General features: G+C 40.0%; 1 protein-coding gene across 1 annotated transcript in view; it reads right to left on the reverse strand.

Annotated features, from left to right (window-relative positions):
* The window catches only part of IL23R (interleukin 23 receptor), a 78,233-nt gene that overhangs the window by 22,952 nt on the left and 27,667 nt on the right, over positions 1-27,614 (reverse strand). The window contains exons 5-7 of the mRNA XM_010357079.2: positions 26,628-26,788; positions 19,681-19,826; positions 9,805-9,961 (exon numbers count right to left, since the gene is read on the reverse strand). Of these exons, the coding sequence (XP_010355381.1) occupies positions 9,805-9,961; positions 19,681-19,826; positions 26,628-26,788 (464 nt within the window). The remainder of the gene's footprint in view (positions 1-9,804; positions 9,962-19,680; positions 19,827-26,627; positions 26,789-27,614) is intronic.

Raw genomic sequence — 27,614 nt, forward strand, 5'->3', positions numbered from 1 at the left:
TTTTCAATTTAGCAAGATCATGGGCTTATAGCATATGCTGCTGTAGTATTTTTTTTTCACTTTTATTATTTTAAAATTAGCATTTTTAATTTAAAAGTAATATATGGTATTGTTGGCTTTTAATACAGGTTAATGTAATTCTGTTGTATAAACTGCAGGTGGTTATTTGGCAATGAAACCTCATTCAGTTATTAATTTGCATCATATAAAAACAATTTTCATATCTGACTAGGATTTTATTAGCCCAAACAGGGAATAAATAGAATCTTCCTTTAGAGTCTATTTGTTATCACAGGTCCAAATTAACCAGGTGCATTATATTAAAGTCATTCATAAGAGGTGCTTAATTCTCAGAGGGAAATTTCACAAGGAATCAGTTATCTAAAATAAGACAATTTATAAACACAATTGTCAGAGAAGAAATCAAGCCAATGTTAGGCACAGGACTGAAATGAAGCTATGTAGATTACATTCTTCATGGAATACTGCCACCACGTGGCTATGTCACTTCTTCTTAAATTATACTTAACATCTTTGTAAAAGCGGTAATTAAAGTACAGAAAAATTTTCAAAGGGAGAAATAAAAAGGAGAAAAAACCATCCCTAATCCCATCCTTTTAATCCACCTGCTATTAGTGTTTTATGGTATTTGCAAGTATTTTAACATACAAAAGCATTCACAAGCACAGAATCTCACACACACATGTGCATACACACACACGCACAGAGCCTTTATGACTGGAAACTGTTGTTTATATCAGCTGGTCATGGTGGTGCATGCCTGTAGTTCCAGTTACTTGAAAGGCCAAGGTGAGAGGATTGTTTGAGCCCAGATCTCATGAGCTGAGATCACACCACTGCACTCCAGCCTGGGTGACAGAGAGAGACCCTGTCTAAAAAAGAAGGAGGGAAGGAAGGAAGGAAGGAAGGAAGGAAGGAAGGAAGGAAGGAAGGGAGGGAGGGAGGGAGGGAGGGAGGGAGGGAGGGAGGGAGGCAGGCAGGCAGGAAGGCTCTTTTTTTCTGTACTAATAGGTTGCAAACTTCAGGGAAATTACGGAACTCTTCTGAATTGTTTCCTATTCTGCAGGAACTGGGTGGTTTATTAGAGGCAGGACCTGAAGAAGGTTAAATAAATCCAAGTGAAAAGTCTAAAGTGATTAGTATTTCAAGAAACACTGTGTCTGTTTAACATGGGTTAGTAACCAAGAGTCTACAAGTTCAGAACCCATCTCTATGTGGACAATTCACAAATCTCTAATTACAAATAATAATATGTTTGAAAAATACATTCTGTGTGGCATCATATAATTTGCATTATATTTAATAGCACCAATATTTAGTTCCATTGACATAATATTTGCTTTTTCCCTTTTAACCACTTAAAAACCTGAAAAATTAATGAGCATCTTTAAGGAGCCACTGGCAGTGCAACAACTAATACTGTTTCGTGAGAGGAAAGCAAAATGTTGTTTAATATCTTGCTCACACTTGCCTTCCTCTGGAAAACTGTCAAAGAAAAAAAGAGCAATACGATTTATCTGGGAAACTTTTCTATGGCAAGTAGTAATTCAAGCAAGTTAATTAGTCATCGTGAAATGTGACTGCCCTTCCCTCAGGCCTCTAACCTGTTATTAAAGGGATTATAGAACCTGTATCTTTTCTTCGTTAAAAAGGGATCTATATTACAATGCAGAATTGAAAAAGATACCTGGCTAGCCATTGTTTTTTCACCTTTTTAAAGTCAGTAGTAGCAAATGTAGATGACTGACTTATACTTTTTCAGTGTTGGTTTTCTACACTGACAAATTGTGTTTTCCCCTTTGGGACTCTTTCTGCACTGCTGAAAGACCCCAGGATAATAGTGGCTATCAAGATTGGTGGATCAGAAGCTCTAACTTCAGCAGCTCTCAGTGGTTCTCATAATCTCAGCTGAAACCTCACATCCAGAGACAGGGTGCATTCTAGGCAGAAGAGGGTCATGTGTGATGTGATGGTTAATTACGACAACAGTCCTGTATCCTGTGCTTTGTGGGGTTCCTGTAATACCCAAGTGGACTGGGGTGGCCAGTGACTCAGGAGAAATAGGAAACAGAGAGACCAGATAGTACTAGAGATAATGGCCTAAGATTCTCACATGCCCACCCTTTTCTGTCCCCCAAACCACTACTACTAAGGCTATGGTGATACAGACAGGAGACAGGAAAATACTGAGTAAATGAGGGTGGTTCCCTGGCAGAGGTTCCACCCTCCAGCCTGGAAACCCATAGCCCTAAATAGAAGCAGGCATTCTTGTTTTCATGCCCAAACTCGCCTTTTGGCCCGCTATGCCCCACTATCCTGTAACCACATAAACTCCAGACCCCAGGTTCCAGAAGCAGACAGAGAGATAAACAGAAGAGCAGAAGAATGGCAGAATGGCTTAGCAGAGGAGAGAAGAAAATGAGAATCTGAATGCCAAGAGAAGTTCGGTTGGGGACATTCGGAGAGGAGATTGGCCACTGGACAGCCAAACTCCAGGGGAAGATCATCTTCCCACTCTATCCCCCTTCCAGCTCCCTATCTATCCCTCTGAGAGCCACCTCCACCACTCAATAAAACCCCCACATTCATCCTTCAAATCCATGTGTGACCCGATTCTTCCTGGACACTGGACAAGGACCTGGATACCAAGAGGGCACTGAGCTGGTTAACAGTTAAGCTGTCTGCGGACAGCAAAGCTAAAATAGTGCACTGTAACACATTTCCATTTGGGCTTCGGGAGTCGCAGGCATCCACCCCTAGATGCTACTGTGGGGCTGAAGCCCCAAGGTGCTTGCCCCAGCTCCTACACCTGCCCGTTTGTGTGCTCCCCCTCCCATAAGGGGTGTGAGCAGGTGCCTTGGCCGAAGAGATGAGCCACATGATATGCGACAGGGGTCAGGGAACTCTCCCATTTCAATGACTTGGGCAATCATATCCACACTGCCTTTCTGTCCACATTTTCTGCCCATTCCCTATGTTGTCTTTTATGATGACACTTCCCTCTCTTAAAGAGTGTGTCTGACCTCTACAGCAATGGTTCTTACACGTCACTGCAGATGTATCACTTGGCAAAGGGCTCCAGAATCTGTACCTTAAGAAGTGCCCAAGCATTCAGGCCAGGCACAGTGGCTCATGCTTGTAGTCCCAGCACTTTGGGAGGCCAAGGCAGGGTGATCATTTGAGGTCAGGAGTTTGAGACCAGCCTGGCCAACATGACAAAACCCTGTCTCTACTAAAAATACAAAACAAAATTAGCCAGGTGTGGTGGCACATGCCTGTAGTCCCAGCTACTCAAAAGGCTGAGGCAGGAGAATTGCTTGAACCCAGGAGGTGGAGGTTGCAGTGAGCTGAGATGGTGCACTACGCTCTAGCCTGGGTAACAGAGTGAGACTGTCTCAAAAAAAAAAAAAAAAGTGCCCAAGCATTCTTAATGTAGATTGTCCACAGACCCTCCTATGAGAAACAGTGCTTTCTAGATGGCCCATAGCTAGCTGGTAAAGCACATGATGAATTGCCCATGATGGTCCTGTCTTGGCTAAGACCACTTTTTTTACCTATCCTTTATCCTCATCTCAGACTGCCCCTTTCTTACCTATCCTATCTAAAACCTCCTATAGTACTATGGTTTCATTCTCATCACCTACCCCAAATCTGCTTCCCCATCTTGTATTCATGTCAAAGTAGCAGTAGTCAATAGCATCTTCTGGTACTTTTTTCATGCATTTGCATTTCCATAACAAACACTGCATTAGAAATGAAGCTCTGTTGGCATAGTTTTATTACTAGCTAATGTGTAGAGAATGATTTTGTTTAGCAGGCAGATGCAGGACCCTACTAGGTCTCTTAGGAAGGAGACTAGCAGAGCTATAAATAACATGGGTGCTGGAATCCCATAGCCTGAGTTAGACCCTGGCTCTACCATTTACAAGCCTTGTAATATTTGGCAAAACTGCTTGGGCCATATGGTCTTCATCTGTGCAACTGGGATAATAATTATACTCCTTTTATAGAGCTGCAGTGATAAAGAACAATTCATATGTAAAATGCTTATCAATATGCCCAACACCTAGTAAGCATCCAATAAATATTAGCTATTTTTATTTATTATCCTGAAGTCACCCTGGGATTCAGTCTGTTAATTGGTCTCTTGCTATTATACTAGATAGAATAAATGGGTATTCTGGAGGATTGTTTTTCTTTTTCAGCATAAGGCTTTGTTTGTCCTATTAAAGTCTAAATACTCTAAGTAAAAAAAAAAAAAAAAAAAAAAAAAAAAAACAGAATAAGTCATTAAACTTGATTGTAAGTGAGTTGGTTTGGTTCATTTCTGAGACCAGGTTTTTAATGGCCAAGCCAGGCACTATTCAGAGGGAAAGCAATGGAAAAGAATAAGAATACTGAGGCTACAGGACAAGCCATACCCACTTTAGGATTTGTCCTCTGGTCTTAGCTGGGCAGAGTTTTGCAAACACATTGTATTGAGATGAATCAATTCAGTAATACACATGTCAGAATTTTAGAGACTAACTCAGGAAAGTCCTGCTTGGAAGAGGCATTACTGCCTGGGCTGTTTCTTCATAAATAAACCTTTAAGTACTGGAAGAGTGTGGCTGGCCAAAAAACCTCATTATCAAACAAGTTGGTTAAATAAAGAATTACAGAAATGATATTATTTTATTTTTTCAATTGTGAGGCAATTCACTCTTCAACTGTGAAGTCTGATTCTTACTGCTTTTATTTACATCTTTATGTGTGATGCAATGTAATTTATATAATTATTATGCTTGATTTTTACTGTGTGTCTTCTCCAGAAGGAAATGTCTCCAAGACAGGGAATTTTGTTTCCTTTGTCCACTGAGGTTCTGCAAGGCTCTAAAAATGCCTAGCACATGGTAGAGGCTAAATGAGTATTTTGTGAATGACTGTCTTTTCAGAGGTCCCTTTTAAAAAAGCAATCAATATTAAAGATTCGCTAAAAAGCAGTTTGACAACATACATCAGCATCTTAAAATGTGCCTAACTCTTGATGCAATAATTCCTCTTTAGAACTAAAGGAATAAAGATCATTTATATACAAAGCTATGCAAAGAAGTTTATTGATAATAGATAAAATGGAAATGACCTAGATGTTATTTAAGTAGGGAAATGCCTAAATAAATTATAGTACATACATAAACGAGAATGTCGTACAGCCATGAAATCAGTTTTCAAAAACTTAGCAGGGTAGATTAAGTAAGAAAACCAGGATATAAAATAGTATATACACCATAGCCCCAACCATTGAAAAAATGCATAAGAAAAACTAGTATTAAATTAAATAAATGTAAATAGTGGGTTTTTTAGGTTGCACACTACAATAAACTTACATTGCTTTTACACACAGAAAAAAAGGTACATTTTCAAAGAGATTTAATATAAGCACTTTTCCTAACATACCTTTACTGTTTCTCATGTAATGTGTCTTAGAAAGGAATTTGTACCAAGAGAATAGTCTATGGGTTCTCTTAGCTAACATGTTAAACTTTGATAAATCCAAGTTTTCAGGGGTACTTAATTTTAATTAGTATTTTTGTCTCTTAAGTGATTTTTCTCCTTAGTAAACAGACTTTAAATTTAAACTGGGTGTTCCTATTCCCTTCTACCTGAAGCTTAAGACTTTTGGCCGGGCGCGGTGGCTCAAGCCTGTAATCCCAGCACTTTGGGAGGCCGAGACGGGCGGATCACGAGGTCAGGAGATCGAGACCATCCTGGCTAACACAGTGAAACCCTGTCTCTACCAAAAAATGCAAAAAAAACTAGCTGGGTGAGGTGGTGGGCACCTGTAGTCCCAGCTACTGGGGAGGCTGAGGCAGGAGAATGGCGTGAACCCGGGAGGTGGAGCTTGCAGTGAGCTGAGATCCGGCCACTGCACTCCAGCCTGGGTGACACAGCGAGACTCCGTCTCAAAAAAAAAAAAAAAAGACTTTTATCTTTATTTAATTAATTAATTTATTTAGAGTCAGAGTCTCCTTCTGTCGCCCAGGCTGGAGTGCAGTGGCACGATCTTGGCTCACTGCAGCCTCCACCTCTCGAGTTTAAGAGATTCTCCTGCCTCAGCCTCCCAAGTAGCTAGAATTACAGGCACCTGCCACCATGCCTGGCTAATTTTTATATTTTTAGTAGAGACGGGGTTTCGCCATGTTGGCCAGGGTGGTCTCAAACTCCTGACCTCAGGTGATCCACCCGCCTTGGCCTCTCAAAGTGCTGGGATTACAGGCATGAGCCACCACACCCGGCCAAGACTTTTATGTTTAAAGAAGAACATTTGTAGCCCTATACTTAGAACTCTTAAGTAAGCGGCTCCTCTACTTCCCTGAAATTAAAGAATGAAATTGCTGAGGGATGGTGGGGAAAATGCACAGTATTTTTGACACTAGGATTAAGAGCCTTATAATCCACCAACTGAGCTAGCCAGGCAGTTCAATATTTTGAATAAGAAAACTTTTGTTATAGTTTAGGTGTCATTACCCACTAGCAATGTGCTATTTAGCAAGTCATGCCCAGTTTCTGCTTTTGTAAAGTAGCGCTAATTACACTACCAAATGTGGTTGACATCATAATCAAACAAGCTTATATACAGTAGTAATTTGTAGGTAGTTATCAATTTGCATAATCTTGCTAGGCAGTTATACAGTTCATTAAAAAATAATTGGGTTATCAACTAAATTCTGACTATTATAAAATGGCATCTAAAGTCCTACAAATTGTTAACAGTATCAACTTGACACAACACCTTCAATTAAAAACTGACTTTCAAAAAAGAGAACTGATACTGAATACTGAAAATAATTCCCTGGCTGGGCGCCATGGCTCACCCCTGTAATCCCAACACTTTGGGAGGCCAAGATGGGCAGATTACCTGAGGTCATGAGTTCGAGACCAGCCTGCCCAACGTGGTGAAACCCCGTCTGTATTAAAAATACAAAAATTAGCCAGGCATAGTGGTGGGTGCCTGTAATCCTCGCTACTTGGTAGGCTGAGGCATGAGAATCTCTTGAACCAGGGAGGCAGAGGTTGCAGTGAGCGAGATCACACCACTGTACTCTAGCCTGGGAAAAGGAGCAAGACTCTGGAAAGAGAGAAAAAGAAGAGAAAGAGAAGAAAGAAAGAAGAAAAAAAAGAAGAAAGAAGAAGAAAGAAGAAAGAAAGAAAGAAAGAAAAGAAAGAAAGAGAAGAAAGAAGAAAGAAAAGAAAAAGAAGAAAGAAAGAAAGAAGATAAGAAAGAAAGAAAGAAAAGATAAAGAAAGAAGAAGAATCACAGAAAAAATAAGAAAGAACGCCCCCCCCCCCCCAAGAAATAAAAAGAAAGAAAGAAAGAAAGAAAAGGAAAGAAAGGAAAGAAGGAAGGCAGGAAAGAGAAAAGACAGAAAAGGAAAGAAAACAATGTCCTAATAAACTGTTTCTTTAACATTTTTAAATTTAAATTCTATTTATTTATTTATTTATTTTTTAAATAGAAGCAGAGTGTCACTATATTTCCCAGGCTGGGTTTGAACTCCTAGGCTCAAGCAATCCACCTGCCTCCATTTCCCAATGTGCTGGGATTACAGGCATGAGACACTGCACCTGGCCAAAGTATTTCTAAGATTTGGGCAGTAGGAGGTACCAGAAGAGCTTTGCAGCTAGTCATGCTCTTTGCTCCCTCTACTAATTTGGCAGCCATCAATATTTATAATGTATATCAAAGTGCCTTGAAAACATATAACACAATTCCAGAATGTTATAATAATGATGCTATTCATGCTGTGATTATAATAAAGTCCTTCATTTCTGAAAAGAAAATGTTAAATCTAGTGTATAAGGTACCTACAGTAGGGAAACATCTTTAGGTTAGTGGGGCCATTAGTACTACTACAATTACAATAGATTCATTTTATTATTTGCTTCAACTGAAGTCTATCTGGCTAAGATGTTATTGAATGGCATCAGTAAATGAATATAAAATTAAGCTAATAATATTAGGAGTAGGAAAATATCTAAAGATAATAAATCAGCTAAATCCTGTTGATGAGAAGAGAATTAATTCTGTGTTTAAGAGTTTTAACTTTCTGATTGCTTTGCTTTGCATATAGTAGATGACGTTTATTGGTATGATTGTTTGGTGTCTCTTTTAGAAGAATATGTTCTGAATAATATTTTCTGAGATGGAGTCTCACTCTGTTGCCCTGGCTGGAGTGCAGTGGTGTGATCTCGGCTCACAGAAACCTATATCTCCTGCCTCAGCCTCCTGAATAGCTGGGATTACAGGCATGTACCACCGTGCCCAGCTAATTTTTGTATTTTCAGTAGAGATGGGATTTTGCCATGTTGGCCAGGCTGGTCTCAAACTCCTGGGCTTAAGTGATCCAACTGCCTCCACCTCTGAAAGTGCTGGGATTACAGGCATGAGCCACCACACCCAGATTATATTTTTCAATACATGTTCTTAGCTTATTGCATGGCTTACAATTGCCCAGGATGTCACCCAGGTTGGAGTTCAGTGGTGTGAACATGGCTCACTGCAGTCTTGACCTCCCAGGTTCAAGTGGTCCTCCTGCCTCAGCTAGCATGGTGGACCGCATCTGTAGTCTCAGCCACTTGGGAGGCTGAGGCAGGAGGATTGCTTGAGCCCAGGAGGTAGAGGCTTCAGTGAGCTATGAGCAGAGCCTGTTTAGATAAATAATTCTTCCTGTAGTCCCAAAGTAGCTGGGACTATGGGCGTGGGCCACAATGCCGGGGTAATTTTAGTTGTATTTTTGGTACAGATGGGGTCTCTCTATCTTGCCCAGTCTGGTCTTGAACTCCTGGGCTCAGGCAATCTTTCTGCCTTGGCCTCCCAAAGTGCTGGGATTATAGGTGTAAACCACTGCACCCGGCCTCCCAGGTGGTTTTTATACCCAGGAATGTTTGAGAACCATTATACAAATTATAGTAAGCCTTAAAAAAATCAAATCAAAATAACAATTTAAATGTTACCATCTGCCCTAGAATAGTTTTGTCAATTTTGGTCAAAGTTAAAGAGAAAAAAAATATTTTGTAGCTTTATTTTGTTTTTGTTTTAAACTTATTTATATTATTATTATTATTATTATTATTATTATTATTATTATTGTTATTGTGATTATTGAGACCAAGTCTCGCTCTCTTGCCCAGGCTGGAGTGCAGTGGTACAATCTCAGTTCACTGCAACCTCCACTTCTCGGGTTCAAGCGATTCTCCTGCCTCAGCCTTCCGAGCAGCTGGGATTACAGGCACCCGCCACCATGCCCAGCTAATTTTCGCATTTTTAGGAGAGACAGGGTTGCACCATGTCAGCCGAGGAGGTCTTGAAGTCCTGACCTAAGGTAATCCACCCACGTCGGCCTCCCAAAGTGCTGGGATTACAAACGCAAGCCCCTGCACCTGGCTGTTTTAAACTTTTTTAGGAAACACAGTCTTGGTCTGTCCTCCAGGCCAGAAAGCAGTGGGACGATCATAGCTCACTGCAGCATCAAACTCCTGGGCTCAGGCGATCCTACCACCTCAGCTTCCCAAGTAGCTGGGACTACAAATGCATTCTACCACCCAGGCTAATAATAATAATTATTTTTTTGTACAGACTAGGGTCTCACTACATTGCCCAGGCTCATTTCGAACTGCTAGGCTCAAGCAATCTTCCTGCCTTGGCCTCTCAAAGTGCTGGGATTAGAGGTGTGAGCCACTGAGCTCAGCAGAAAAGATACATAAAGAAAAGTCCAAGAGAATAAAATATATAAGTGCACTCACCTGTTTCAGGTGTTTTATGAAAAAACGGTGAACTCCAAGCCTGCCAGTACCTTTTGCCTGTTTCTTGACATCTCACTTGAAATATGTACTTGATGTTTGGCTCCAAGTAGAATTCTGACTGTTGCACATATGTAAAATCGGTGTCAAATTCTTTAACCTAAAATGGACGGATAACAATAATAAAATATGGTGTGCTTTTAAAACAATTATTTTATTTAGCAGAAATGTATGGAACACCTATTATGTTCCAAGCTCTCTTCTAGACTCTAGGAAAACAAAGTGTTCTTTATATAAAACATGGCCATACGTAACCAAATACTGTCTCAAACATTAAAACTGAAAACCCACTACTTTCTTTGTGATGGAATCTTGCTCTGTTGCCCAGGCTGGAGTGCAGCGGCTTGATCTCGGCTCACTGCAACCTCTGCCTCCCGGGTTCAAGCGATTCTTCTGCCTCAGCCTCCCAAGTAACTGGGACTACAGGCGTGCACTACAACACCTGGCTGATTTTTTGTATTTTTAGTAAAGATGAGATTTCATCATGTTGGCCAGGCTGGTCTTGAATTTTTGACCTCAAGTGATTCGCCTGCCTCGGTCTCCCAAAGTGCTGGGATTACAGGTGTGAACCACCGTGCTGGGCCCACACTGCTTTATGTTTGACAACTGTCTCAAATCTCGAGAAAGTCCAAATATAATATTATATATATATATATATATATGTGTGTGTGTATATGTATATATTTATGTGTGTGTGTATATATGTGTGTGTGTGTATACATATATATATATATATATATATTTTTTTTTTAGATAGGGTCCCACTCTGTCGCCTAGGCTGGACTGTGGAGTGCAGTGGCTCGATCACAGCTCACTGCAACCTCCACCTCCACCTGGGCTGAAGTGATCCTCCTGCCTCAGCCTCCCAAGTAGCTGAGACTACAAGCATGCACTACCATGATTGGATAATTTTTTATTTTTTTTGTAGAGACAAGGTCTCATTATATTGCCCAGACTGGTCTCCTGGACACAAGTCATCCTCTGCCTTGGCCTCCCAAAGTGTTGAGATTACAGGAGTGAGCCATCATGCCCAGTCTTAATTTTGGAATATATTCTTAATTTTGGAATATATTCTTTTAATGGGGTGGGCAAATGGTAACTGATAGCACCTGTTTGAATTTCTCTCTCCCCTGCAGCTGGATATTTAGATCAATAATTCTTCCTGAATGATGAAATAATTTTACTCGCTAATGGTGACTTTTAGAAAAAAATACCTATAAGCTAAGCTGTAAATTGGTCCTCATTGCAGGTTATTGCAGATTCTACAAGGCCCAATAATATACATATATACACACATATATATGTATATATCTATATATGTGTGTATATATATGTGTATGTGTCAGAGAAAAATTAAAATATTAAGAATGTTGAACTGAGAAATCCAATGGAGGGTAAAGATAATAGCTGAGGGATAAACACAAAAATCTTTTTTTCCCTGGAGCACTACACCCTGCTATAAAACATAATGAAAAATGAGCCCCAAACAAGCTGTTTCAGTTGGCAGAAAGAAACCAAGACATTTGTACAGCATCTTCAGTATGTTCTAGTAACTGATTTACTGGGAAAAGTGAAGCATGATTGAAAGACAGACATAAAATATGTCAATATGTCTAGAAATGCATTTATGCCACAACTAGGTGAAAGCAGTTATCAGATACTCATGAAAGAGAAAGTTAGAACGATTGAGATTAAAAAAAAAAAGAATGAGGTATCAACCTCTCTCAGGGATACTTCCCTTTAAAACCCAACCTTAGCATTAATCCTTCAAACCTGCAATGCACTGAAAATGTAAAATTCATGGAAATATTTGTTTGGGGATGTCATCTGCCCTAGAATAGTTTTGTCTATTGAGACATGGCTTATGGAAACTCTGAATGATATTTTTCAAATTCTGCATAAAAGATATCATTCAGAGTTTCCATAAGCCATGTCTCTATCCATGGCCCTGGAAATTTTCTGCAATGTTAATATAACTGGAGAGTGTCTGAGGTCTCCTGGGATCTAGAGAAATTTTACTTACTGTGCCAAAGATTTGACTTTCAAATGCACTCTGCTTCATATTAGTGTCTCTTGTAAGGAAGCTGTTATTCTCCAATATGCTTCTTACCATTACATTTATAGATAAGTCCTCTCGAAGGAAAGAAATATCCTAAAGTACAGTCAGAATTCCGAAATAGTAAGAAGAATGTTATGGAACTGTTATCAGTTGTTTAAACCATGAGGCAAACCAGGTGGCTGCTTAAGGCCCTGCAAGTACAACATGATACCTCAGGATAATATCTTTGGAGGCTAAAACGAATATTGAAAAAGCTGGACTTAATTGAGCATCTCTGTAAATAATATAATTTAAAGAGTGCAAGAAATTTTGAAATAAGTCCATTTCTACTTAGAGCCTCAACTCTGAAGGTTGGGGGTCATTGAAACTTAATGTTCATCAGTTTGAGATCTCTCTTTTCTTAGGTTAAATATAAGTTCCTGGGAACATCCTTGGGTGGAGGGAAGAAAAATCTCCAATATAGTTAGAGTTCTATAATCCCTACCTTCCCCAACTATCAATGTGGGACATGGCACAGGATGAGAGGGTCCTTGGTAACCCACCAGTGTCTAAGCCCTTGGTTTCTCCCTTTACCGTACAATCTCCTCCTCTTTCCGCCCAGGTAAGTTTTATCTAGTGTTTGGAAGAGGAGGGAAATGAGTTGGTGATGGGGAAATTTATTTGTGACTAATCATATGTTCTTCCACATTTTCTGTCTTATACCAACTTTTAGACTTGGAATGCCAAAGCCAAGGATTTGTCTTTGCTATCTTGCTATCTGTATGCTGTTCTATCAGCCCTTCCAAGAAAAGAACAAATACTTGGTTTTGTGCAGCCTAAGTTAAGAACGGTTTTCTCATTTTTAAATGGTCGAAAGAAAATGTTTATAAAAGACTACTTCATGATGCATGGAAATTATGTGATATCCAAATTTCAGTGTCCAAAAATGAAATTTTATTGGAACAGACTATGCCCATTCATTTACATAATTGTCTAAGACTGCTTTCACACTACAAACACACAGTTGAGTAGTTGAGACAGAGATCTTATGTTCTGCAAAGCCTAAAATATTTACCATTTGGCCCTCAAGTAAAAAGTTTGCTGAGACCCTGGTGTAGCTTAATTAGAGAAATGAGTCACCAATAATCCACTTACTTGAACACATAGCTAAGATTTCTCTGCCTCTGACTTGAACACATAGCTAAGATTTCTCTGCCTCTGTCACTAAAATCGGACACCATTAAAGACAAATAATAATAATAATAATAGTAATAGCTAATGTTTCAATGAAATGTTTCATGTAGCTAATGCTACATGAACTTGACATTATAAAAATCAATAGAGATGCAAAAAATGATCATGGCACATCCCTGCCTTCCATGAGTTCATAGTTAAAGAGTAGAGAAACAGAAATGTAAACAGGAAAGTGTATACAATGTGGCAAACGCCCCTGAAATAGAGTATATGGAAGTAGGTGTGGATTGCTGTTCCCAACAGGGAGCTCAATTTTTGACATGCATTTGAGGGTCCTAGGAGACAGCCCATAAAGATACCAACAAATAGCTAGAAATGTAGGTCTGACTTTCATGAGAGTTGGGAGGGCTCCAAGTTCTAGCCTACATACAGGTGTAACTGAGGCCTTGGCAGTAGGTGAAAGGAGTAAGAAAGAGAGGAAACAGTGAGATGGTAGGTATGAAGGGAATGCCAATGTTTAGGGAACTGGCAGAAAAAAATAATTTACAAAGGAAAGAGCATCCAGAAATACTGATAGAAGACTAACACATTCTTGAAATGGGAAAACCAAGAAGAAAGACATTTTCAGGACAAGGTGGTCAACAGTGTCAAATGCTAGAGTAGGATGAAGACTGCCAAGATTCTTGGTCTTTGTTGTTTGGAAAAGTGCTACCATCCTCCTCTCCTCGCACGAACTGGTTCCAGCAGCAGGTGGAGAGCCTGATGACATTTTGAGGTGGATTGCAATAATGCCCTGGTGATTTCCCTGCCATATATCCTGTCCCTTTACTATGTAGCTTTGAACGTTCTCCCATTCTTGCTCTGGTTTGTCCATGTGGCTTACTTTGAGCCAGCAGACATTGGTGAGCCTGATACAAGCAGAGGATTGAAAGACACTGGAGAGACTGGGTGTAGGTGCTCTTGCCCTCTGCCATCACCATAAGGACATGCCCAGGCAAGCCTGTTGATGCAGAAAGAAGACCGGGAGACACATAGAGGAGAGCTCATGCAAAGACATAGGAGTGAGCCAGCTGAGCTGTAAACACATGCCCAATCCCAGCAAGCTCAACTTAGACCAGCTGGGCCCCACTGACTGTGAGAAATAAAACTTTATTGCTATATGTCACTCCAGTTTTTGTGGCAGTTTGTTACACATTATTGTAGCAGTAGATAGCCGATATACCAATCCCTCTTATTTCATGTAAATAGGAGTATGTAATAAACTAGAAAAATGTTTAGGAAATAGAAAGGAATTATATCACCAGTGTCTCTGAATAAAAGTTTTCAGAAACCAACTGTTTTCTAGTTGCAACTCTTGTTCTCTGCTCCCCCTGGTGGTGCTACATAGGCCATCTTGGTAACAGGTACATTTGAGCTCACTTTTCAAAACCTCCTCTTTGTCAGAAGTGGCAAATGGAACCAAAAGAATATGTGTTATCTCATCTGCTCTTCATAACAATCCTTTGTGACAGGTAGTATTAGCTCCATTATATTAATAGAGAAATAGAATTTGAAAGAGGTCAAGCCAGATTTTTTTGAACTTATACCATCAGTAACTAAGTGCCTCTCACAGACTCTACATCACTTTAGGGACTCGATAGATTTTCAGAAAATGAAAAGACAGGTTTCAAACCAACTTTGAAAAGCTAGTTAAATTTTGTAATCAAGATTACATAGTAGGTGGTTTTTCTCTGAGATGTTTATTTTCTTTCTCTTTATAGAAGTGGAGGTCTCACCATATTGCCCAGGCTGCAGTGCAGTGGCTGTTCCAGGTGGGATCATAGTGCACTACAGCCTCAAACCTCTGGCTCAAGTGATCTTCCTGCCTCAGTCTCTCAGGTAGCTGAATATAGGCTTGTGCCTCCCCTCCTCCAACTGAGATTTATTTTCTTCCTGCTATCTCTGAGCCTTTACTAAAATCTGTATCTGTTCCAACCTGGTGGTCTAAGCTGGACTGCTAGGGAATTCAGAAGGGAGAGAAGTGAATGAGGTTGGAGCTAGATGTTTGTAAATGTTCTCCCAGAGGCAGTTGTGTCTCCAGAGACAAAATCTGAAGCTTTGACCTGGAACCATCTCTCAAGAGATAACTACAGTCATGTGTCACTTAACGACGGGGATACATTCTGAGAAATGCATCATTAAGCGATTTCATCATTGTATGGACATCACAGATTGTAATTACACAGGTGGTATAGCCTACTACACACCTAGGCTATATGGTACAGCCTATTGCTTCTAGGCTACAAACCTATAAAGCATGTTACTGTACTGAATCCTGCAGGCACTTGTAATATAAATCACTAGGTGACAGAAATTTTTCAGCTGCATGATAAGCTTAGGGAACCCCATCATATATGCCATCATCATTGCCTGAAACATGGACTGCTGCGTGGCACATATTCTCCTTGCCTCGTCAGCCTAATTCCCTTAGATATTTCCCAGTCTGTCTGTACCTTAGCTAAAGGAGCTGAAAAGCACCCTCAATACTGTGACTTTCAGGTGGATTCCTTTGCTCTACTATCCCTGCTGCATGGCTCCCCTAGAGGCTAGAGAGCAACATTACTAGCTAGCATTTAGTGAACAATTCCTCTATTCCAGGCTTGTAGCTAACTTTTTACATCATTGGATCCCCTTTCCCCCAACAAACAGATGAGGTAAGTGCTTATCTTATCCCCATGTTATGTATGGGAATAATGAGGCACAGAGAAGATAAGAAACTTGTTCAAGATTGCATGACTAGGCTGGGCGCAGTAATCTCAGCACTTTGGGAGGCCGAGGGGGGCAGATCACTTGGGATCAGCCCGGCCAACATGGTGAAACCCTGTCTGTACTAAAAATACAAAAAGTAGCCAGACGTGGGGGCTGGCGCATGTAATCCCAGCTACTAGGGAGGCTGAGTCAGGAGAATTGCTTGAACCCGGGAAGCGGAGGTTGCAGTGAGCCAAGATCACACCACTGCACTTCAGCCTGGGCAACACAGGAAGACTCTGTCTACAAAGAAAAAAAAAAAAAAAAAAGATTGAATGACTCAGCCAGGAACAGTGGTTCATGCCTGTAATACCAGCACTTTGGGAGGCCGAGGCGGGACAGTTGCTTGAGTTCAGGAGTTAGAGACCTTGACACTAGCCTGGGCAACATGACACAACCCTGTCTCTACAAAAGAATTTTTTAAATTTAGCTGGGCATGGTGGCACTCTCCTGTGGTCAGCTACTCAGGAGGCTGAGGCAGGAGGATTGCTTGAGTCCAGGAGGTCAAGGCTGTAATGAGTTGAGATTGTGCCACTGTGCTCCAGCCTGGGCAGTAGAGCAAGACCCTGTCTCAAAAGGGAAAAAAAAAAAAAATAGATTGCATGACTAGAAAGTAGCAGAGCCAGGCTTTGAACTCTAGAGCCTGTGCTCTTGGCCACAAGGCTTTCCTGTCGCTTTGAAGTAAACCCCCCACCTCCAGCAATATCTAATGGAGGTTGAAGTGGTAGAAGAGACCTGTAATCTTTGGTATCCTCCCACTCCTCTTAACTCTGACTTTCCTGTCTTCCTACAGAAATGCAAAGACAACACTTCATGCATGACCCAGATGAAACTGATAGTAGCAAATGTAAACAAAGCTTCATTCTGGCTACAGTGCCTTGGCTTCAGTGATCTGGATAGAAATGGTAATTCACTTTTTCTGTGTTAGCGGTTGTGTTCAACGGAAATGTGGTAGATTGACTAAGGGAGTCATGAGTTTAAAAAAACTTAAAAAAAAAAAATAATGATGGAGGAGACAGAACCTGGCTTTGGATTGAAACCTATCTTTTCATTTTGTAAATTTTTTTTGGTCTTTAAAGTGATGTAGAGTCTGTGAGAGGCACTTAGTTACTGATGGTATAAGTTCAAAAAAAATCTGGCTTGACCTCTTTCAAACTCTATTTCCCTATTTATATAATGGAGCTAATACTACCTATCATGAAGGATTGTTATGAAGAGCAGATGAAATAACACATATTCTTTCTGCTCTATTTGACACTTCTGATAAAGAGAAGCTTTAGAAAAGTGAGCTCAAATGTACCTGTTACCAAGATGGCCTATGTAGCACCACCAGGGGGAGCAGAGAACAAGAATTTTCAACCAGAAAACGGCTTCTGAAAATGTATTCAGAGACACTGATAATACAGTTACTTTCTATTTTCCAAACATTTTTTCTAGTCTATTACATACTCCTATTTACACGAAGCAAGAGTATTTGGTATCTTTTTTTTTTTGGAGACAGAGTCTCACTCTGTCACCCAGGCTGGAGTACGGTGCATCTTGGCTCGCTGCAAACTCCACCTCCCAGATTCAAGTGATTCTCCTGCCTCAGCCTCCTGAGTAGCTGGGATTACAGGAACGCACCACCACACTCAGCTAAATTTTTTGTGTTTTCAGTAGAGACGGGGTTTTGCTGTCATGGCCAGTCTGGTCTTCAATCCCTGAGCTCAGGTGATCCGCCTGCCTTGGCCTCCCAAAGCACTGGAATTACAGGCATGAGCCACTGCACCCAGTCTAAGAAACTTGGTATTCTTTAATATCATTCTTCTTTTTTTTTGCTTCTGCCTCATTTTCTCTTGCCACCACTATGTAAGAAGAGCCTTTTGCCTCCCACCATGATTCTGAGGCCTTCTCAGCCATGTGAAACTGTAAGTCCAATTAAACCTCTTTTTCTTCCCAGTCTTGGGTATATCTTTATCATTAGCATGAAAATGGATTAATACAGTATACTGGTAGTAGTAGAGTGGGGCATTGCTTAAAAGATACCCAAAAATGTGGAAGAAACTTTGGAACTGGGTAATAGGCAGAGACTGGAACAGTTTGGAGGGCTCAGAAGAAGAAAGGAAAATGTGGGAAATTTGGAACTTCCTAGAGACTTGTTGAATGGCTTTGCCCAAAATGCTGATAGCAATATGGATAATGAAATCTAGGCTGAGGTGGTCTCAGATGGAGATGAGGAACTTGTTAGGAACTAGAGGAAAGGTGACTCTTGTTATGTTTTAGCAAAGAGACTGGCAGCATTTTGCCCCTGCCCTAGAGATTTGTGGAACTTTGAACTCGAAAGAGATGATTTAGGGTATCTGGTAAAAGAAATTTCTAAGCAGCAAAGCATTCAAGAAGTGATTTGGATGCTGTTAAAGGCATTCAGTTTTAAAAGTGAAACAGAACATAAAAGTTCAGAAAATTTGCAGCCTGACTATGCAATAGAGAAGAAAAACCCATTTTCTGGGGAGAAATTCAAACCAGCTGCAGAAGTTTGCATAAGTAGCAAGGAGCCTAATGTTAATCCCCAAGACCATGGGGAAAATGTCTCCAGACCATATCAGAGGCCTTCACAGCAGCCCCTCCCAGTCAGGCTGCAAATTTTCTGAACTTTTATGTTCTGTTTCACTTTTAAAACTGAATGCCTTTAACAGCATCCAAATCACTTCTTGAATGCTTTGCTGCTTAGAAATTTCTTTTACCAGATACCCTAAATCATCTCTTTCGAGTTCAAAGTTCCACAAATCTCTAGGGCAGGGGCAAAATGCTGCCAGTCTCTTTGCTAAAACATAACAAGAGTCACCTTTCCTCTAGTTCCTAACAAGTTCCTCATCTCCATCTGAGACCACCTCAGCCTAGATTTCATTATCCATATTGCTATCAGCATTTTGGGCAAAGCCATTCAACAAGTCTCTAGGAAGTTCCAAATTTCCCACATTTTCCTTTCTTCTTCTGAGCCCTCCAAACTGTTCCAGTCTCTGCCTATTACCCAGTTCCAAAGTTTCTTCCACATTTTTGGGTATCTTTTAAGCAATGCCCCACTCTACTACTACCAGTATACTGTATTAATCCATTTTCATGCTAATGATAAAGATATACCCAAGACTGGGAAGAAAAAGAGGTTTAATTGGACTTACAGTTTCACATGGCTGAGAAGGCCTCAGAATCATGGTGGGAGGCAAAAGGCTCTTCTTACATAGTGGTGGCAAGAGAAAATGAGGCAGAAGCAAAAGCGGAAACCCCTGATAAACCCATCAGATCTTGTGAGACTTACTCACTATCACGAGAATACCATGGGAAAGACTGGCCTCCACGATTCCATTACCTCCCCCTGGGTCCCTCCCATAACACGTAGGAATTCTGGGAGATACAATTCAAGTTGAGATTTGGTGGGGCACAGCCAAACCATATCAGGTACTCATGGACATAAAGATGGCAACAATAAACACTGGGGACTACTAGAGTGCACAGGAAGGTAGGAGGGCAAGGGTTGAAAAACTAATTATTGGTAACTATGCTCAGCACCTGGGTGACAGGAATCATACCCCAAACCTCAGTGTCATGCAATATATCCAGGTAACAAACCTGCACATGTGCCCCTGAATCTAAAATAAAAGTTGAAATTATTTTATAAAACAAAAACTAAAGTGGCTTCAATATCATGCAAACAATCAGATTAAAAACATGTAAAATAGACATAATAAGTCCACTGTAGTCACTGATGGTTGGCTTTTAAATCATTCATTCACATGCTAAAGAATAATGAAAGTTGAGCTTACATTCCAAGTTTGGTTTGTTGTAGCCTTGTATCTCATTTCACAGGAAACCTTTTCAATTGTTGTTTGACTGTCCCAATAAATTATGGTCTTGGGCACTGTAGCATTTATAGTCTCAGCCCTGGAAATGATGGATGCAGAAGGTATCACTAGGAAAAAAAAAAAAAATACGTGGCTGTTTAAAACTTGCCTAGAGAGAAACCGTCATCTTTTCATCAATATTTAGACATGTGAAAGTTCAAAGTAAAAAACATAATGTAAAATTCATGATCTAATGAACAATTAATGAACATTTTCTTATTCACTAATTTGTAATGTAGAAGAAAACTGCTGTTAAGGAAAATTCTATTCAACCCCTTCCTCATTTTAAAAAACTGAACTCTAATAGTCCTGTCTTTCCCTGACCTTCCACTCCCTTATAATCCTAACTAATAAAATTCCAGAGCCTAGCCTTGTTAACAAAAGAGTATAAAAATGAGATAAAGGAGCTATCTCCTCTTCTCTGCATCTGTTGACGAAGAGATGATATGCACCCAAATTTAGTTCAGATGATCAGATTTGATAAGATGTTAAATTGAGCCAGGTGTGGTGATGTGTGCCTAAATTCCAACTGCTCAGGAGGCTGAGATGGGAGGATCACTTGAGCCCAGGAGTTCAAGGTTGCAGTGAGCCATGATGGTGCAACTGTACTCCACCCTGGACAACAGAATGAGAGCTTGTCTTAAAAAAAAAGAAAGAAAGAAAGGCTGGGCATGGTGGCTCATGTCTGTAATTCCAGTATTTTGGGAGGCTGAGGTGGGCAGATCACTTAAGGTCAGGAGTTTGAGACCCAGCCTGGCCATCATGGCAAAATGCTGTCTCTACTAAAAATAGAAAAAATTAGCCAGGCGTGATGGTGCGTGCCAATCCCAGCTACTCAGGAGGCTGAGGCAGGAGGATCACTTGAACCCAGGAGGCAGAGGTTACAGTGAGCTGAGATCATGCCACTGCACTCCAGCCTGGGTGACAGAGCGAGACTCTGTCAAAAAAGAAGAAAAAGAGAGAAAGAGAGAGAAAGAGAGAAACAGAAAGAGAGAGAGAGGGAGGGAGGGAAGGAGGAAGGAAGGAAGGAAGGAAGGAAGGAAGGAAGGAAGGAAGGAAGGAAGGAAGGAAGGAAGGAAGGGAGGGAGGGAGGGAGGGAGGGAGGGAGGGAGGGAAGGAGGAAGGAGGAAGGAAGGAAGGAAGGAAGGAAGGAAGGAAGGAAGGAAGGAAGGAAGGAAGGAAGGAAGGGAGGGAGGGAGGGAGGGAAAAAGAAAGAAGAAGGAAGGAAGGAAGGAAGGAAAGAAAGAAAGAAAGAAGAAAGGAAGGAAGAAAGAGATAAAGAAAGAAAAGAAAAAAGGAAGAAAGAAAGAAGAAAGAAAAAAAGATGTTCAATTGAGATGTTTTACCACAATAATTTTCTCCTTCTCTTGTGTATTAGGGAAACATATGAATATTTATATCTATTGCTAACTTGTTTTGTTCTCCATTACAATAAATCTGCCCTTCCTTGAAACTTTGACTTGAAGAAAGCAGGTCTCATAAGACTCTAAGGTTTTATAAATTGTTGGCATGTTCTATAATAATAACCTTCAAAGGGGGAACTGAAATTCTGATTGATTATTTTACTAGTTGTTTTGTTAGAGTAGGAGGTATATAGTTGGAATCTCTATGTTTCTAAACTGTGTAAATAGTTCTAAGTTTGTTCTGTCTGAACAGAATAGAATCATTAACACTTTCCATTTCTCCCCTAAGGAACAATGAAAACCTATGACTTTGCTAGATGTATTATTTAACAAAGAACTCAAGGGCCTGTAGGCATGTTTTTAGAAACCACTGTTACAGGTTAATATTCTCTATGAATTAGTTTATTTTCATTTATTCTAAGTTTATAAAGCTTTAAGAAAATTATTGCTTTACTACAATGACTATTATACTATCATTATCTAAAATTATGTGCAAAGGTAGACGATTTACAGAGAAAAATAAAAATTAAGGATTTGCTGTCTAGTAGCACAGTCCTATAATAAAATTTTGGGGCTAAACCTGGTGTAGAAGTAGTAGCAGCTTTAATTTAATTAACAAGCTTACTGTACTCAACTTTTATCATCTGAATTCCACAGCTGATTTCCTTTTACTAGTGCAAGCTTCTTGTAATAAGAATCAGTATTCAGGCTGGATGCAGTGTCTCACGCCTGTAATCCCAACACTTTGGGGAGGCCGAGGTGGGCAGATCATTTGAGGTCAGGAGTTCAAGATCAGCCTGGCCAACACAGCGAAACCCTTGTCTCTACTAAAAATACAAAACTTAGCCGGGTGTGGTGGCAGATGCCTGTAATCCCAGCTACTTGGGAGGCTGAAGCACAAGAATCACTTGAATCCAAGAAGCAGAGGTTGCAGTGAGCTGAGATCATGCCACTGCACTCCAGGCTGGGTGACAGAGCAAGACTCTGCCTAACACCCACCCTGAAAAACAAAAAATCAGTGTTCAGAGATTCTAGAGTCAAGGGCGTGGATCCCTGGGGCTCTGAAATTGCTTAGGACTATGTAAGCACCCTCAAGGCCATAAATTTCACACCTCCTCCTGTCACCCACCTCCTCCTGTCACCCACCTCCTCCTGTCACCCACCTCCACCTGTCTCCCGCCTCTGAGTTCGGCTTGGCCACTGTTACAGCAGCACAAGCATTCTAGGACTCTTTTGGCAAAAGAATTATTCTGAGGAGAAAGCAAAAATCTGTTTAGTCTTATGAGGAATGCAGATAGCGCAGTAAGAATCATAGCCATAAAGCAGGGTAGTGCAATCCAGATTTAAGTCTTTAGGTTTGAATGAGTTCATATTTTTGCAAACTGGCATTTATTATATAATACATACTTGAATATTTAGTTTGTTACACAAGACTTAAATGTTGAATTTTTATTCTGACTGATTAGGTTTCACATATTTCCACCAGATCTTACATTTTTAGAAAGTATCGGGAGGCCAAGGAGGGTGGATCACGACGTCAAGAGATGAAGACCATCCTGGCTAACATGGTGAAACCCCGTCTCTACTAAATAATACAAAAAATTAGCCGGGCGTAGTGGCGGGTGCCTGTAGTCCCAGCTACTTGGAGGCTGAGGCAGGAGAATGACGTGAACCCGGGAGGCGGAGCTTGCAGTGAGCTGAGACAGCGCCACTGCACTCCAGCCTGGGCGACAGGACCGAGACTCCGTCTCAAAACAAAAACAAAAAAGTATCAATTTCATTATCGATGTCATATTTTAAAATTCTACTCGTATTGAAATAAAAGCGAGATTTTAGCCTTTTAGCATATTTCCAACACATTTATCCATATTTGTATAATGGGGAGAATTAATATTCAAAATGGCAGGTAGAAAGCACAACACTTTCTGTACTCGAATTTATTTCCCACAAGAGAAGTTAAAAGCATTCCTCTCATATGCTTTTCTGGCAAGTGTTACTGTGCTACTAACTCTGCCCTGCCATTCAGCATAACTTCCCTAATGTAATGAAAGCCCAGCCCATAGCTGCTATGTGGAAATTGTTCCCAGGACAGTCTTCTGTTCTCAGTGGCATAGAACAGTTCATTTATCTAATATGAAATGTCTCATTCTTAAAGTGTTACCCATGAAGACGGCTCATCTGTTAATAATCTGGTGGTTTTGTTGGCTGGGGCCTCCTATACAATTAATCTGTATTTTTCACCCTGAGTTTCTGAGTACATTTCGGGATAATGAAAAGGCAAGGAAAGAAATAGAGACGAAAGGGGAGGAAGAGGTGGAGGAGGAGGTGGAGGAGGTGGAGGAAGAGGAGGAGGGAAAGAGAAAGAAGGAGAAGAAGGAAAAGGAACAACTACAAACTCCTAGTTCCCATTGTGAGAAGTCAGTCTGGAACTAGAGGCCAGATGAGATTTTTTCCTTTGTGGGAGGTGGGGTGGTGGTAAACTATGGCAAGTCAGCATGTCTGGGATGAAATCTGGCTCTCCTCATTACTAGCTAAGTGACTTTGCACAAATTATTTTATCACTTTCTTCATCTGTAAAACGGGGACAGTGGTACTTATGTATGGCTGTTTCCAGAATGAAATGTGATGTGCATGAGAGGTGTCTGGAACACAGGAGGTACTAAATAAATGGATGCAATGATATTAAGATCATAAGATTGTAATGATAATAATAATAAAAATATTATTATTATAATTCAGTTCCTAAAAATTGCACTGCTAAAATGATACTGGTCATGATAGCCTTTAAACGTCATTAATTCATTGAGGGGCATCTATTATAAGAAAAGGGTATATTACTGCATTCTACCTGAAAATGTCAATTTACAGAAATGTATGTAGCATAGTCAAGAGAACTGTAACTCCAAGGATATACAATAAAACGAAGTAATTGTCCATCATCATATTCAACAGAGTGTGTTTTCAAATCTAATATCCAGGCTGGGCATGGTGGCTCACGCCTGAAATCCCAGCATTTTGTGACGCCAAGGCAGGAGGATCACTTGAGCCAAAGAGTTCGAGACAAGCCTGGGAAACGAAATGAGACTCTGTCTCTAAAAGAGATTTAAAAAAATTAGCCAGGCACTGTGGCATATGGCCTGTCATCCCAGCTACTTGAGAGGCTAAGGCAGGAGGATCGCCTGAACCCAGGCAAGGTTGCAGTGGGCTGTGATCGTGTCACTGCATTCCAGCCTGGATGACAGAGTGAGACCCCCTCTCTCTCTATAAAAAAAAAAGTGTGTGTGTGTGTATATATATATGCACATATATACATATATGCATATTAATCTGTATGATCTGTAATCATATTAACATGTATACACGCATGCGTGTATACATGTACACATGTATATATACATATACATATATGCATATATGTGTATATGTGCATATATATGTGTGTGTGTGTGTGTGTATATATTCAGAGCATAAGAACAGATTTTTACACCAATACCATTAGTTGAGATAGTTGAGGTTAGTTGAAAAGTAGAGATCATTAGTTGCAATAGAAGACTTCAGTGATCCCAGAAGGGTACCCATAGTGAAGGCTTCATATCCCCTAGAACATTAATCAGCAGAAAAGTTGTCAGATACAGTGCAATGTGCTTTTATTTTTCTCATAAAGACTGAGGACCAGAGTCAAAAATATTGGAATTAAATGTTCCTTCCCTACCTCTGTGATCTCAAATTTTTTTAATGCCATCAAACCTCAGTTTTCTAATATACAAATTATAATCTCCTATAAAATAGGGTTGATATGAGGGTTAAATAATGTATGTGAAAAGCTGTTAGCTGGCTGGGCGCAGTGGCTTATGCCTGTAATCCTAGCACTTTGGGAGGCTGAGGTGGGTTGATTGTCTGAACTCATGAGTCTGAGACCAGCCTGACCAACATAGCAAAACCCCATCTCTACTAAAAATACAAAAATCAGCCAGCCGTGGTGGCACACACTTGTAGTCCTAGTTACTAGGGAGGCTGAGGCATGAGAATTGCTTGAAGCCAGGAGGCAGAGGTTGCAGTGAGCCGAGATCATGCAACTGTACTCCAGCCTGTGTGACAGAGTGAGACTCTGCCTCAAAAAAAGAAAAAGTAGTTAATATATAAGAAAGTGCTCAATAAATGTTAGCTTATTGAAATAATCTTTAATTATAACAATAGGAATCATTGTTACTGGTATCTCCAAAGAGAGGATGATTCAGACTTGGTGTCATTTGGCTGAATTGTGGTTTTAGGACTTGGATGTAGTTGTAAAAGGCTCAAGGGTGATTACTTTTTGGAATTTATCTTAAGGAAACAATCAAAAACTATGCTAAAATTTAGCCACAAAGTTGTTCATGGCAATATAGTTTATATGGTTCAAAACTGAAAACAGTGTTAATCTCCAACAATAGGGATTAAACTGCTATATATTCAGACAACATTAAAAATAAAACTATAGATTAAATTAATAGAAATTGTTTATTACTAATATATAAGTATAAAAAGGTAGGGTATAAAAATATCTGAAACAAAAACTATTAATGTTTGTTAAATCTGGCTGATGAACAGAGAGGTCTACATAATTCTCTGCAATTTTCTATGTATTTTGTAAAACTTTTCAAAATCAAAACAAACAAACAAAGCTTACATAAGTCCCCAAGTAGTGTATAGAGTATGACTTTAGCATGCTGTATTTTCACAACATAAGACTCAACAAACTTTATCATGATAATTGTGGGGTTGTTTTATTTGTTTTTTGTTTTTGTTTTTGTTTTTTTTTTTGCCTTCCCTAGTAGATGGTAAGTTATTTCAGGGCCGGTACCTTGTCTATCTTATTCACTCTAGCCTTTAGAGCAATGCTTAGAAACAAGAAGTTTCCAATAAATATTTGCAAAAACACATACATCTTTTTTTTTTTTTTTTTTTTTTTTTAAGATGGAGTTTTGCTCTGTCACCCAGGCTGGAATACAGTGGCACAATCTTGGCTCACTGCAACCTCTGCCTCCCAGGTTCAAGAAATTCTCCTGCCTCAGCCTCCTGAGTAGCTGGGACTACAGGTGCCTGCCACCATGCCCGGCTATATTTTTTTCCTTTCTTTTGTATTTTTAGTAGAGACAGGGTTTCACCATGTTGACCAGGCTGGTCTCGAACTCCTGACCCCAAGTAATCACCTCGACCTCCCAAAATGCTGGGATTACAGGTGTGAGCCACCGGGATCTGCCACATAAAGCAATTTAGAAATAAAACTGGAAGGATATATGACAAAATGGCAACAGCACTACTCATCTCTAAGTTGTCTTGGGCAGGTAGAATTATGGGTAATTTCTGTTTCCTTTATCATGCTCTGCAGGAACTTTAGGGGAACTTTTTTCAGATCTAGACCTCATTTGACTAGACCACCGCAAACTGGTTATTATTAAAGACATCACAGAATTTCTTATTCTTTACCTATATCATCCAGGTGAATTTGCAGTTGTTTTGACTCTTCCATGCCTAGTGCGTTTTCTGCTTGGACCCAAACCAAATACTTCTTGCCACCTTGTAATGAATCAGTGGAGATGTTAATATAGCTTGAGGTGAGATACTGTTGCTCTTCTTCTGTCTCTAAACTTAAACAAAAAAAGATAATCATAAATCATATTTAGTTTGAATTAATTGGCTGAGCATGGTGGCTCACACTTGTAATCCTAGCACTTTGGGAGGCCAAGACAGGTGGATCACCTGAAGTCAGGAGTTCGAGACTAGCCTGGCCAACATGATGAAACCCTGTCTCTACTAAAAAAATACAAAAATTGGTGGCATGTGTCTGTAATCCCAGTTGCTTGGGAGGCTGAGGCAGGAGAATCACTGGAACCCGGGAGGTGGAGGCTACAGTGAGCCAAGGTCACGCCATTGCACTCAAGCCTGGGAGATAGAGTGAGACTCTGTCTCAAAAAAAAAAAAAAAAAAAAAAAAAAGTTTGAATTAATTATTCCAGAATTTTAAAATGTTACCTTTTTTTAAAAAAATTAAAATTTAATTTTCTAAACAATAGAGACAGGGTCTTGCTATGTTGCTCAGGCTGGTCACAAACTCCTGGGCTCAAGCAATCCATGCATCTTGGCCTTCCAAAGTGGTAGGATTACAGGCATGAGCCACTGTGCCTGGACAAAAATGCTATCTTTTTAAGTCTGCTTTCAAACATGCAACCCTTTACTGAAAAATATTTCAAAACTGATTTTATTTTCAGAATTTTAAAAAGTAAATTCAAATCTGACAAGGGCCACAGTATGACTTCAGTGGACCCTGAACACTTCTGCCTTCATGGACCCTTTCCTCCATTAAAAAAAAAAAAAGAGCGTATATATATTATATAAATATATAAAATACACATAAATATACATACATATACATAGATGTATACATATGCATGCATATACATGAATGTAACAGTTA

This window comes from Rhinopithecus roxellana, chromosome 12 (genome assembly GCF_007565055.1).
Source record: "Rhinopithecus roxellana isolate Shanxi Qingling chromosome 12, ASM756505v1, whole genome shotgun sequence".
Classification (NCBI taxonomy): Eukaryota; Metazoa; Chordata; class Mammalia; order Primates; family Cercopithecidae; genus Rhinopithecus; species Rhinopithecus roxellana.